We start from the raw sequence: 15,147 nt of genomic DNA on the forward strand, positions 1-15,147 counted from the left end.
AGGGTCCTGAGTTCAAGGCCTGTGTTAGGTGTGGAGCCTACTTAAAAATATATCTTATTTGATATTTTTTTTTCTTTTTCCCTTTTCTATTTCAAATAGAAGATAGGAACAAATGTAAGCATTTTTTTTCCTTTTTTTTTTTTTTAAGTTTTAGATTTGTCCTCAACAGACACATCATTGTGTAGGTATTTGCTCCCTCAAGTTGGGAGATAAACCCTCTTGTGAAAGTCAGTCTTCAGCCCCCACAGGGCATTATGAATGCTCTGGTAAATAGTGACTATAACTTTCATTCCATTTTGTTTGTCTATAAATTGCCTCAGAATTCTGTGCCTGATTAGTTTTTGTAAGATAAATATACCTATGTCAACCGCCAGCAAAATGATTTTGGTGTGAAATATGCTACTTTCTAATTTGTTTTTTTCATGTTAACCAGTGCGGGGTTTTTTGGGTTTTTTTGTGGGGTTTTTTGGTGTCTTTGTTTGTTTGTTTTTTAAGATTTTTATTTATTTATTCATGAGAGACACAGAGGGAGAGAGAGAGAAAGGCAGAGACACAGGCAGAGGGAGAAGCAGGCTCCATGCAGGGAGCCCGACGCGGGACTTGATCCTGGGTCTCCAAGATCAGGCCCCGGGCTGAAGGTGGTGCTAAACAGCTGAGCCACCAGGGCTGTCCCTGTTTTTGTTTTTTTTTTAAATAAAAATTGTATATATATATGGGGCACCTGGGTGGCTCAGTCAGTTAAGCATCTGACTTTGGCTCAGGTCATGATTTTAGAGTCCTGGGATGGAGCCCCATTTAGGGCTCTCCACTCAGTGGGGAGTCTGCTTGTCCTTCTCCTTTTGTCCCTCCTCTGGCTTGTGTGCACACACATGTCCACACACACTCACACTCTCTCTCTCTCTCTCTCTCTCTCTCTCAAATAAATAAATAAGTAAATGAATAAAATCTTTTAGAAAAATTTAAAAATTGTATGTGTTTAAGGAGCACAACATGATGTTTTAATATACATATCCAAATTAACTACATATATTATTCTGAATGGAAAGTGGATGGATATGGTATACAGTAAACCTATATGGTATAGGGATGAATATGATATAGGAATGTAAACTCCTATACATTTTGATGTAAACATCAAACAAAACTATTGTGATCTTGATCAACACTGTTTTTTTCAATTTGCTTCACTAAAACAATTAAACATCCTCTTCTTCAGAATTTTCTTCTGCAGAATCTGCTTCCTTGCTGAATTCATGTGACTTGTCTTGTTTTCTGGATATCTTCAATAAAATCAAAGATTTGACTTACTTACTTACTTACTTAGTTATTTTTTTAATAGGCTCCACACCCAGCATGGAGCCCAACATGGCTTGAACTCACATCCTTGAGATTAAGTTCTGAGCTGAGACCAAAAGTCAGATGCTCAGCCTATTGAGCCACCCAGGCGCCCCAATGTTTGTATATTTTTTTTAACCACAAACTGTCACTGAATTAAAATGAAAGCAATGTAAATGCCAGTTTTTATCAGAGTCAAATACATTTGAGAATTTCAACTGTATGTGACTTTCTGCCCACACAACTGTTCTGATGCATAATGAATCTGTATACCTATAGAATTTGGGAGTATGAAATTTAAAAACACATTGACTTCAAGTTAGCATACATATGTGTTTAATCTGTGTCTGTCTAATAATGGCCATGCAATTCTTTTTCAGGATGAAATAGATTGTCTGCAGAAAGAAGTAGAAGATCTTAAGAGTAAAAATCTCAGCTTGGAGTCACAGATCAAAACTATTCTGGATCCTTTAGCTGTGATGCAAGGCAACCAAAATGAAGACAAACATCCAGTTGCAGATAATCCAAGTAAAATTGGCCCAGAAACTGAGGCAGAGTGGAAGAAAAAACTTAGAACAGCTAATGAAATCTATGAAAAAGTAAAAGATGATGTGGATAAGTTAAAGGAAGTAAGTTGTGGTTGTTTTTAAAATTCTGTATTTTAAGTACCTTCAAAAGTATAAATAGCCATATTATCTTGACTCATTAGAAGATTTTTGAAAAGTACAAAAATCTCTGGATGAGCATTTATAAGCAGTGGCTAAACTTTTTTCTCCTTAAATATCATTAATTGCCAAGAAATATCAGGTGGTTCCATTTGTGACCATAATTGGAGACTTAGTGCTTCTGTATGAGTTTGCATCTTCTTGTAGAAGAGTGACATCAATTTAAAGAATGTGTTTCTATTTCTCTGCTTTGTGGTTTGCCATGATTTTTCCTTAAGTTTATGTCAGTGACTACCCTATATGCATAAGAAAAAACATGTATCCAATTCCCTGCCTATAAAATGGAAGGTTTGGAACATATTTTTTCTAGTACTACCATGCTCTGATTTTTAAGATTGTAAATAGTTAAGGACTTAATGACTAATTCCAAAGAAGCCTTTGAGTAGCTATTTTAGAATACTCTATGCAAAAGAGTATTTTTAAATTTTTCTTTCTTTCATCCAGCAAGATAAAGCATAGGAGAAAAAGGCAAATCTCTAGGATTTTTCAATCTAGGAAAGGAGATGAGATCCATGCCAGCAGTATGAGAAGTTGTTATAATCAAGTGCTGTAGAATTCTATTGGCCAAAGGGACTAGCCTTTGGCTTTCATTTCAGGTTTATCTACAGTGGAGTCCTGCTATGCTGAATGGAGATGGTTTTGTGGTATCCATGTCCACAACCACCCATTAACCTGTCTGCATTCCCTTCAGATATTGTTAGTGTGCTGAATTATTGAATCCTGCCTCCTTGGAATCATTAATCAGCTCCTTAAAAACGTACCACCACTGACCCTCAGATCCTCAGTAAAGCTAAGTAGCATAGAAGTCTGAAACTTTAGTGTAAATACTAAGCCATCTTTGTATACCCACCTATAAAATAAATGTTGTTTAAGCTCAGGAAAGGCCAAAATGAGAGAAAGAAGGGAACATAGTGCTTTCAGAGAGAGAGAGAGAGAAAAAAAAAACAGATATAATTGCACCGAGTTTGTTACAAGTTTAGAGGAATGTACTTTCTTTGGGTATTGAAGGCCAACATTAGCCTGTTGATTTGTCCAAAAAGAGGATATGAAAAGGAAAGAAAGCTGGAAAGTTAGAGTAATGTCCCCTTTAACTTCTTGACCTATCATTAAGTTCTATGTGGTTTCCTTTTTATAGTTATTAAACTTGATTTAAATTTTTGGCAATAAATGTTACTTTGAAGACCAGGATCTGTATCAAACATTCTAGAGCTTGTAAAAGTGGTATAAGGGGTATATGTGAAAGAAAAATACATTAAAAAGTTTTTCTTTGCTCTTTTAAAGATCAGGTGTTAAATTCAATACCCAAAGCTACACTGAGACCTCAGAATTATTTGGGATATTTGATAAGCCCATTTTGGATGTCTAGTGGTGGTATTAGGTAGTACTAGGCAATATACTGGGGCACAAATGAATTAAAAATGTAGAAGCAAAATTTGAATGTGAAGTACAAAATAACATACAATAAATCAAATACAGGAGCACAAAACATTCAGACTACATAGAATGAGTGAAATAGACTTGTTTTCTGATGTTTCCAGGACTAGGTGAGTTTTGAAATCATTATGAGGCCTGTATCAATACCTAATCAGGGGATCCCTGGGTGGCGCAGCGGTTTGGCGCCTGCCTTTGGCCCAGGGCGCGATCCTGGAGACCCGGGATTGAGTCCCACTTCAGGCTCCCGGTGCATGGAGCCTGCTTCTCCCTCTGCCTGTGTCTCTGCCTCTCTCTCTCTCTGTGACTATCATAAAAAAAATTAAAAAAAAAATAAATGCTGGTTATGGAGATAGTTTATAGAGGAAAATGACCCAGAAAGCAGAACATCTGGGATCTTTAAAAACAAAACAAAACCAGGACGCGAGTCCTGAGTTTTAAAAAAAAAAAAAAAAATACCTAATCAGTGTTGCAAATGCAAAATAGTTAGCTCAAGTCTTCATTACTCTTAGGTGCAATAAATGGGCAGAACTTTGCTCTTTGTAATCTTTACCCACCTAAACTAAAAATACCTCTGATTGTTGAAAAAAAAAAAAAAAAAGAAAAGAAAAGACCTTTGATAGTTGAGGAACCAGCCAGTCAATAAAGAGGATATTAGAGAGCCACAGGACTGGTGAAAGACCTTGAAATGTAGCAATACAGTATGGAAGGGATGAGGAAAAGAAATCAAATGAGTTTCTAATTTAAGCTTGTCATCATCATCAAAAAGCATTCACTAAGTGCTTCCTCTTATGGTGCTATGCTTGAGAGCTTTATTCATTGTCTATGTGTATGAGGAAGTAAATGACTTTCTTTATATCTTCAGAGGGGCAGTAATAGTGTTTATCAGTCACTTAAAGAATTAACCCTCTACAGTACTGGTTTCTTTGCAACCATGAGGGTGAGCACCTACTCAGGAGCCCAAAAAAAGAACCCTGATGAGTCTGAGTACAAGAGCTAGCTAGGCTTTGTACCCAGAAGAATGCTTTTTGTCCTTCCTCTCTTGTCATCCTCTTGGGGTATTTATGTGTGGGTGGACAAGTAATATAGTCAGAAGTTCTGGGAATTAGTCAAAGACATTGGTCAGGTTTTTGAAATCTTTAAGTCTTTTGGTTTAAGCGTTTTTGTTGACAGTAGTTTTTGTGACCCATTCACTTTAAAATGTTTTAAATGTCAGTGTTCTAGTCAAATAAGTTTCTCTGATCAAGTTAGTGAGATTGGTTTGTAGGCTAGGGAGTGTTAGTCATTGGAATTAAAAAATGCTATGACTGAGGAATTTAAATAGGTTTTAAGAAGACTCTAAAATTGAGGCACACTACTTTTTGTCCAGAATCAATATCCAACTTCTAAATTTTCTAGCAATTAATATTCTGTTAGACAATGTGTAGGTATCGGACAATTCAAAAAGAAACTCATAGCTGGATTTTTTTTTATCATCAAAAATAATCCTTAGAATTTATTAGAAAATATTGACCCAATTTTGAGAGTCCCAGAAGTTGTGAGCCAAGGCATTTGGGAAAGCCTTTTGAAGAAAGAAAACAAGTAGTTTAATTATATTAGATTTGTTATCACTAAAAAGCTATTTTTAAGTAGCAACCAGAAATCAATCTCATAGCTCATAATTCATAAGAATTAACTCTTAGCATTAGTTTTGCAAATAACTGCATATAGTATAATGTTACTATGCTTAGAATATTCATTTGTGAAAAAAGGAAAAAACTTATTTGCCATTACTATATAGTCCCTTAATGACACTAAGCTAACTAACATAGCTCTGTTTATTTCCCTGGATAGGAGAATTGCAAAGTGCTTGGGGAATATGGATTAAAAATGCTTGGTTGTATTCACAGTTTCACAAGTCATTCCCAGTGGTGATTTTAAGTTTCTGAAGGCCATGTTCTAGTATTCTATTTTCTGGTAGCACTCTCAAAAATACAGATGGCTCATGACTTAGTTTTTACAAAGTACTTGTTTTAGCTCATGCTTAATTATTTTCAACTCTTTTTTAAAGGCAAATAAAAAATTGAAATTGGAAAATGGTGGCCTGGTGAGAGAGAATTTACGACTGAAGGCTGAAGTTGATAACAGATCACCCCAGAAGTATGTATTTTGCTCACAAAGCAATGTTTCAGATTACGTCAGTGTTTTAGAAAAAGCTATCATTGTGTTTTTCATTTGACTCTTTTCATTGAAACGTAGATTTAAATAGAGTGTCTTGCCTCTAAAAGTCAAGTATATACTTATGTTATTGGGTGAAATCTTTGTGTCAGTTAAGACTGATTTTCAGGAAACGATTTCATTCTTATCCTTTTTCCTTATCCGATTAGCAAGAGGATTGCTTTATGTGACCTAAGACAGAACTTTCACTTGATTTTACATGGAACTGTTTAATAGGGAATGCCTGGGTGGCTCAGTGGTTGAGTGTCCTGCCTTCAGCCTAGGGCATGATCCCGGAGTTCTGGGATCGAGTTCTACATCAGGCTCCTTGGCATGGAGCCTGCTTCTCCTGTCTCTGCCTCTCTCTGTGTCTCTCATGAATAAGTAAGTAAAATCTTTAAAAATAAATAAATACTTAATTTAAAAACTGTTTAATAGTACTAACAAAGAGGGCAATTAACATAATGCCCTTTAGATAGTCTCTGAAATAACCTTAATAGTAGTTAACATGTGTATAGTGCTTTCTCTTTGCTAGGTACAACAACCTGTTATGTACTATTAGTGTTCTCCATTTATAGATGAGGAGAAAGAGGTATAGAGAGATTAAGTTAATTTATCTAATCTGCATAGCTAGTAAGTGGTGGAAATAGGATTTGAACCCACGAAGTCCAGGCCCAGAGTCATGCTGTATTGCTTCACTGAGAATCATTACACTATTACATTAACCATTATACTAAAACACCTACCTGAAATAGAATTTAAGGCATTATTTGTTGAATTTTAGACTGATTTTAATTATACAATTAGGGAAATCTATTCTTCCTTTATGATGGAATAGTTTTCATTCCATTCCAAATAAGAGAGTACAAGTGTTGACCTGTAAGAGTTTGTTTAAAATTACAAGAAACAGTTGGAAGTTGAGAGTTAAAGATGGAGAAAAGATGGGAGATAGCACTTGAAATTTTTCTTCTTTAGGGGAAAAAAAGACCAATAAGCAGAGAGATGGCCCTTCACTCCCTCTCTGAGGAGTGGCATATCCACATTTTCCTTCTGTAACCACTAGACTTCATTTCTACCTACTGGAAAAAGGCAAGGCAATGGAAAAAGCAACCAGTGGAAATTTATCCTACCAGAAGTAGCTCTCTGCTTATCATGTGAAAAAGAGAAAACATTGCCTTTAGTAAGTGTGGTATCAGGAAATGGTAGAAGTATACCATAATTACTCAAAGCAGAGATAACTAACCGATAGAGAAAGAAGCATAGCTTTTACTTTTAAATAGTTCCTTCCCCTGTGCTTTCCAACCTCATTTTTCTTTCACTTCAGATAATGTTCTACTTTGACAAATTAGTGAAATAAGCTTAGGAAATGTTGCTGTTATGTGGTGGTTTGAATTTCTGCTCTTCTCATTTATTGGCACCTCGCCTTGCCAGTCACAGTAATGCTTGTCCATTAGCTGCATTTCCCACAGTATGCTCAATGGAACTAAAGCTATTTTGTTTGTAGCTTTTATTTCTTGAAAAGTTGCCCACCAGATTTCAGATTTAATGCCAGCCACTAGGATGTGTTTTTAAATATCCATTGCTCCAACCTGATAAATAACAGGAAGAATCTCACCTAAACAAACTTGGCCTCTGTCTTTTCTAATAAGCAGCCATGCTTCTGAATCTCACATAACTTTAGGACTTGCTATCTTTAACTTCCATTTCTTTCCTTCAGGGGAGGGGAATAGTTTCACTTAAAAAACGATTTGAACTGACCCCTATTCCAGATCAATTTGCAATGCATTGAGGTATTAAATGCATTGCATTTGATTTATAGCCTTGTTTACTCTGCATCACCAAACTCTAGTGGGATTCAGAGAGAAGCTGACCACAGCTGAAAATACCCAGATCTGGTTCACCTGAGAAGAACTCCTATTTGTGTTGAAAAAATATGAAATTTCAAGAGTTTAAAAAATGCAAGCAAATTAAACCATCTGTTCCATTTTGTTCCCTTCATTGGGAAGAGCCTTAACTGATTATTCTTCTTCTGTCTTCTTGATTAGGTATCAAGGTATGTTTTTTATACACATAGCTTTAGTTTCTGATGTATCCTTCAAATTGCGCATATTCTACAAGTCATGCAGAATAGAGAGCTTTAAAACTCTGATACTAGAAAAGAATTAAGAAAGTGTAATTGTCGGCTTAGGATGTCATAGCAAAATACTAAAGATAAAGTGGCTTAAACATGGAATATTTATTTGATCAACAATCTCAACAATCTAGAGGCTAGAAGTCCCAGATCAAGGTTTAGCAGTTTTAGTTTTTGGCACGCACTCTCTTCTTGACTTGCAGACAGCCACATTCACACTGTTTCTTCACATGTCGGCAAAAGAGTTTTGGTGTCTCTTCCTCTTTTTTTTTTTTTTTTTTAATTTTTTTGATTTTTTTTTTTTTTGGTGGGATTGGTGGGAGGTTGAGGGAGGGCAGAGGGGGAGAGACAATCTTAAGCAAGGCTACATGCCCACACCCAGCACAAGGCTTGATCTCATGATCCTGAGATCATAACCTGAGCCGAAATCAAGTCATATGCTTAGCCAATTAAGTCACCCAGGCACTCCTTTTTTTTTTCCTCTTCTTATAAGGCACCAGTTCTGTCAGACTAAGGCCTCATCCATATGATCACATTTAACCTTAATTATCTCCTAAAGACTCTATCAATATATATAGTCACACTCAGGATTAGGGCTTCAACATGTGAATTGGGCAGTGGGTGGAGAATACAGTATAAGCCATAGCAGAAGGTATTTGCTCCCAACGAGGCTAACATATGGTATGGACAAGGGTGACTTAAGCATTTACATTGGTCTCAAGTAGATAGTGCTGTATGAAAGTTATATATTTTGTAATACTTTAAAAATAGTGCTGTAACCTTTTAAAATGAAAATCTGGATTATCATTAATCTCCTCTGTTACTGTTTTTCTGTTCTGTTGGTTTCTATCCATTCTAGCCAGTCTTAAAGTGTGCCTGGATAGTTTTCCTCCCTCAACTTTAACCTGAAAGCCCTTTTGAGCAATATGGCAGGAATTCTACTAAGCTTGTTCTTCTAGGTTTCAATAATATCCATTCTGTTCCTTGTCAAAAATGTCCTAATATTTAAACTAGTGGTCCAGAAAATGTGGTCTTTTTCTTTGACTTGATATGCATTTCTTGAATTTTTCTTCTCTTCTAAAATAGTTTATTTCACCTAGGGAAAACAATTTGTTTGCCCTTTCAGCTTTCTTTAACATGGACTCCTAAGAGAATCAGTTTTGATGTTCATAACTTCAGAGATGGTGATGTGTCCTTTAATTTACAAGGCTGATAATTTGAAGAAAATTTACTCTCCCAGCCAGCCTGGGAGTACTGAATGTTTATTTACATACTACTGTACAAGATGCATTGAACTATATAAAATAAATACTCCTGCTGACCCCTAAAGTAGCTTAGGTTCCCTTGCTATAATCTCTCTTACTACTTTGTGCTTTCCCTTCATAGCACGTATTATAATTGCTAATACTTAATATTTTGTATGGCTTTCTTCTGTCTGAGCCAGGACTATAGTCGTATTCACTGTTGTAGCACTGCATTTTACAGAGTTCTGGCTCATATTCTGCTCCTAACATATACTTGTTGAGTAAATGCATGATAAATATAGCTTTTAAGACTAGGAGGAAACAGACAAATTCAGAATGTGGTACACTTAATAGGAAAAATGGGTAGATGGTTATTATATGCAACTGATAAGTCACTAAACCCTACCTCTGATGAAACAGTAATACATTATATGTTAATTAATTGATTTTAAACTTAAAAAATGAATAAAAAATCATTGGCAAAATGGGAAGGGAAGGTATGCTTTACAAAGAAGAATTAAAAGATATAATAATCAGACGCAGTATATGGATCGTCTTTGAAAATTGATTCATAACAAAATATGTCAAGACATTTTTGAGGAAATTGCGTAAATTTGGTTATAAACTAGATATTAGGGATCCCTGGGTGGCGCAGCAGTTTGGCGCCTGCCTTTGGCCCAGGGTGCGATCCTGGAGACCCGGGATCGAATCCCACGTCGGGCTCCCAGTGCATGGAGCGGAGCCTCTTCTCCCTCTGCCTGTGTCTTTGCCTCTCTCTCTCTCTCTCTCTCTCTCTGTGTGTGTGTGACTATCATAAATAAATAAAAAAAAAATAAAAATAAAATAAACTAGATATTAGGTAATACCAAGGGATTACTGTTAATTTTGTTTAGGTATTGTGGTTGCCTAAGAAATTGTCCATATTTTCTTTTAGAAATGAATACTAAAATATAGACTGTAGAATATTTTAATAGAAGAAAAGGGATATATATTGAATGTAGGTGATGAATATATGCGGGTGATGAATATGAATATATTCACCTACACTACACATATATATCACCTACACTACTCAAACCCCCATATATTCACCTACACTACACATATATATATATCACCTGCACTATTTTACTTCTGTGAATGCTTGAACATTTTTGTAATAAAAAAAATAAAACCCATAAAACATGGTCTCTGCCTCTAGGAAACTCATAATCTAACGAAGGCAAGAGACAAAAAGACATAAAACAGACACTAAACAGATACTAAGTAAAATAGCAGAGACAGCCATAGGAGTTGAGAATGACTAGTGTGCTTCAGTGGAAAGAGTCTTCATCAAGAGGCAGGACTGGAGCCTGGCTTTGAAGGATAGAGGTTTCTATTAGGAGGAAAGCATTCTGAGCTGCAGGGAAACAGCTTGAGCTGTTAGAGATACTAAGTAGTCCCTTTAGCTCCAGTTATGCTTAAGAAACATGGTGACTTCCTTCTCAAACTCATCAGAACAGAAGTCCTCTATGTAATTTGCACATCTCTCCATTGTGGCCATCATTACCCCCACTTAAATAGCTGGTTAGCATGACTACTACCTCCATTACTCTGTGCTTTAAACAGAAAGTCCTATTCTTCTTAGTCTCCTGTTTAGTGAGCAATGCTAAGAGTCACACCTCCACATGGTAAAAAAACAAGAATGAGAAGAAGCTGAGGGAAGACTTTAGTGTTAACATTTCTCATTTTGCTGAATTCCCTTGGCTTCAATTACTGTTCCTAAACTGTGCCCAGGCATGTAGATAAACTTGTCCTTGATAGAATTAGGAGTTCTTCGGTAATTTTTTTTTATTTTTAGCTTGAAGAGATATGAAGAATTGACTTGTAAAGCATTTGAAAGTTTCATGTCCTCTGTCTGAGATCTTTCTGTTCAGTTGTGCCCTTTTTTTTAACCCCCGCTGTGGGCAAGGATTGTGCCAGCTATTATGAGCCTTTAGTGGAGCAACAGTTCTTGCCTTTGGCTACTAACTTACCTTAACAGCAGAGGGTGTTAAACTCCATGTACAAAACTCTGTAGGTCATTAATATCAAACTTGGTTATAGTTGGATTAATGGCTTTCCTTTCTATAAATATGTATTCAGGAATGTTATGTGTTCTTGTCATTGTGTCTTTAGTGAGATCTATGGATTTGATAATGTCTCCCTGCATGCAGCTCTTTTACTGCACTGCAACCCCAAGGCTTGTCATTATGGACCAATCTTACCCCATGCCCCTGCTCCTTCTAGGGGAAGATAAAGGTTCCATATTCTCTCTGGATAGTGAACAGTATTTCCTATTATTAGTATAAGAAAAAAAGTATTCTGAAGAGGAAAGAATAGATTTCATAGATTATGACCTGGGCTATATATTCGTGTTTCTTGATGAACCATTTCATTTACTCCAATGGCTTTAGTAATCATCTACATATATGTCAGAGATAAAAATGCAATCTAATAAATCTTTGTTTGGCCTCCCCTTTTTTCCTCAGCTGTAGATTCACATTTCCATCTGTTTTATGCCTTCACCCAAGATCCTATACCTTAAATTCACCATAAAGCATAGTGTTTAAATAAATGCTTAGCTCTGGAGACAGGCTACCTGGACTCAAATTTGCCTGCTTCCACTCTGTCCCTTCTTCTTCTACCCAATTCATTTTCAACATACTTGAAATTACTTTTTCATAAAATATAAATCAAGTTATATAAGTCTTCTACCTAAAACTGTCCTGTTTTTTCCTAAAATAAAATCTAGATTCTTTACAGACTAGTCTATGTTTGCCTGTTCCACTTCATCTCATTCCCCCAGCTCATCCTGCTCCAGCCATACTGGCCTTCTGTTTCTAAAATATGCTGGACTTTTTCTGTCTGCTTAGAATGTTCTGCTTCCAGGGGCACCTGGGTTGCTCAGTGGTTGAGTGTCTGCCTTTAGCTCAGGTCGTGATCCTCAGGTCCTGGAATCAAGTCCCACATTGGGCTTCCCACGGGGATCCTGCTCCTCCCTCTGCCTATGTCTCTGACTGTCTCTGTCTGTCTCTCATGAATAAATAAAATCTTAAAAAAAGGAATATTCTGCTTACAGATCTTTATGTGGCTGCTTCCTTCTGTCTGTCATCAGATTCAGAGAGGCCTTCCCTGATCATTCATTCTAAAGCAGCCCTCTGCTCCAGTACCTTCTAAGTCCTTACTCTGTCTTATTGTGATACCGTAGTAATAAAATCATAGTATGACGAAGCAGTATAGTGTGTGATTATGAGCACAGGCTCCAGAGCCAGACTCCCTAGGACTGAACTCTGGTTTTGTCTACTTACTAGCTCTGTGATTTAGGGGAAGATCACCTTTTTGTATGTCTTGTACTTGTCTTCTGTGAAATGAGACCAACAGTAGTACCAATCTTATAGGTTGTAGTAAGGGTTAAGTGAATTAAAACTTGAAATGTGCTTATAACAGAGCCCACAGCTAGTGCTGAACTGAGGTTATAGTATTATTGTATTCCTAGCCCTAATCAGGAATTATCTCTTTGTTTAATTGCTTGTTTGTTGTCCGTCTTTTCCATTCTAAACTCTAAGCTCCACAAGAGTAAGGATCTTACTGCCTATTCCCTTCACTTGCAAAACCCCAGCACCTTAAAGGCATCTGATAAATATTTGTTGAATAATTAAATGAATAGATAAATAACACTCCATAAATTACTTAATCCCTTGGAGCCATCATTTTCTTTATATAAAATGTGGATGATGTGGTATTGCGAGGATTAACGGAAATAATTTTATGTCCTTGGAACAGTGTGTAGCACAAAGAACTGATAGAGTTGTGTGTCTAAATAATTGTATCCATTATCCATTCTACTCAAAAGATTGTTTATCCTCTTGCTTTGTTCCTATCCTCCTTAATGGCTTTACTACTCATCTGGTTGCCTCAGATAAAAACCTCAGTCTTCTGTTTCTCCACGTCTTCTCCTCATCCCACACCTAATTGTTTAGTATATTCTATCTATCCTACCTCTTAAATGTCTCTGTAATCCATCTTCTCATTCCCACTAGTTTAGATCCACATGATTTCTTGCTTAGCCTATTTTAAACAACCTTCTGACTGCTTGCTCTTCTTTTCCAGTCTCAGCCCTAAAGCATCTGCCTTATTGTTGCCAGGATTGTAGAATATAAATTTAATCATCTCACTCCCTTGCTTAATAACCTCTGGTGCTTCTCCGTTGTCCTCAAAGCCCAAATTTCTTTGTAAGTATGTGAAGCTCTTTACCATATGACAAGCTTTGGCCTTTTTGTGTCCTCTCCAATCTTCCCTTTCTTACACCCTGCTTTGGCCATGCTGAATTTCTCACTGAACCCAGATTTAGCATATTATGACATGCCTTTGCACCTTTACTCATGCCTTTTCCTTTGCTTTCCCTGGTCCTCACCATTAGCCTCTTTGTTTTTATTCTGCTTTGTAAATTACCTGCAGTTGTCACTCTATCTGTGAAGCATTCCATGATTTCCTAAGACAGAGGAAACACTTTTCTCTTGTTATTCCCATTGTTTTTATGTTATTAAGGATCACGTGTTATACTCTCAAGTTCCATGACTGTCATGCCCAGTTAATCTACCAACTAGCTTCTTGGAGCTAAGACATATTTTTAAAAATGCATGCCATATGGATATCTGTATAAAATACATGTGTGTGTGAGAGAGAGTTCCTTCTCTAGAGTCTGGCAGAAGCAAGGAGTCCTTATATTCATGCCGCAATATGGAAGGAACTAACCAGGGAATTAAGATTTTGAGCTTCCTTGAAGCTTAAAGTACAAAGAGTTTACAAGGACAGGAAATCCCAATATTCTTGGCATTTTCTCCAAATGAGGAGAGCAGAGGGATTTCCCGAAGTTTTCCTGAGTCTTATTAGAGATTGCGAGTTAGAAAGGGGAGAGGAGGAGGTGATGTTGCTGGGCTACTGGACAGGATTTCTTGTCTGAATCTCCTTACTTGAACTGGGTTTTTCCTGCCTTTATCTACCTCCATGCTGTGGCTCCTTCGTGGCTCACATTCTTCCTAACCCGTATCTCAAGACATGCCAGTACCACTCAGATTACTGCTGTCTTTTGGCTTCTTCAGCAACACCTCTGGTCTGCTGGCCTTGGCTATTGTCCCTTCTTGACCTATTCTGGCCTTTTTTTGCTTCTCATGATTCTTCTCTGACAAATGCCATGATTCCTGGTATTTGACCCCAGCCTGATCTGATGACTGATTCTGCTATGCCCTTTGGTTTTCCCGGAAGGGGAACTTGTAGACTGTCAGGGGAGCCTGATGATACCCTGGGGCCAGACTGTGACAGCCAGGTGTGCTCAGGCCCCTCAGCTGCCTGAGGGGCCCTTCTCTGGGCATTCAGCTAATTGGGGATGGACAGTTACTGCAGTTTCTGTCAAGTTGTCTTTATTGTATTGATAAGAGATTTTAGGAGCCTGCAATGCATGCTAATGACTAAGCAACAAGGTTGTCAGAAAGATTAGGAACTGCTTGAGAACAAAGACGTCTTCTCCTCCTTTTGTTTTCTTTTCTCATACTTCCTCTGCATACTTTAAGTCCTCAGTAACTGTCATCAGAGTAATAATTACAGGGTGGCTGGATCACAGTTTTTTTGTTTTATTTTGTTTTGTTTTAGGTTGTTTCTCATGTTAATAAACATTCCCTTTGGATTTGGAAGAATAAGAAAATAGATTATTCCTCATGGTGAGAGAGAGGTTGATTTAACTATAGTGAAAAATGTGTAGATACTAGTCCAGAGATTTTTAAGTATGCTTTTTTCATATAACAATAGTTGTCTTCTTACACTATTGAGATTTTTGTTGTTGTTAAGATTATTATATTTTGGAGAAAGATCTAAATCCTTTATTCCTTTTAGAACTGTAAAAAGATATGAAATAGCATGTCATATGTTATTTCTTTCTACAAAAGATTAGAATCCCCACTGATGTCCTGTAAATTTCAAGGTTGATCTTTTCTATTGGGGCAGAAAAATAAGGCATTTCTATGTGGAATTGAAATATATTTATCAAATAAAATGGAATTTATTCCAC

General features: G+C 36.8%; 1 protein-coding gene across 1 annotated transcript in view; it reads left to right on the top strand.

Annotated features, from left to right (window-relative positions):
• The window catches only part of OBI1 (ORC ubiquitin ligase 1), a 40,223-nt gene that overhangs the window by 14,830 nt on the left and 10,246 nt on the right, over positions 1 to 15,147 (top strand). Inside the window, exons 4-5 of the mRNA XM_041731392.1 lie at positions 1,716 to 1,964; positions 5,542 to 5,630. Coding sequence (XP_041587326.1) covers positions 1,716 to 1,964; positions 5,542 to 5,630 — 338 coding nt within the window. The remainder of the gene's footprint in view (positions 1 to 1,715; positions 1,965 to 5,541; positions 5,631 to 15,147) is intronic.

Source organism: Vulpes lagopus, chromosome 16 (assembly GCF_018345385.1).
Source record: "Vulpes lagopus strain Blue_001 chromosome 16, ASM1834538v1, whole genome shotgun sequence".
NCBI lineage: Eukaryota > Metazoa > Chordata > Mammalia > Carnivora > Canidae > Vulpes > Vulpes lagopus.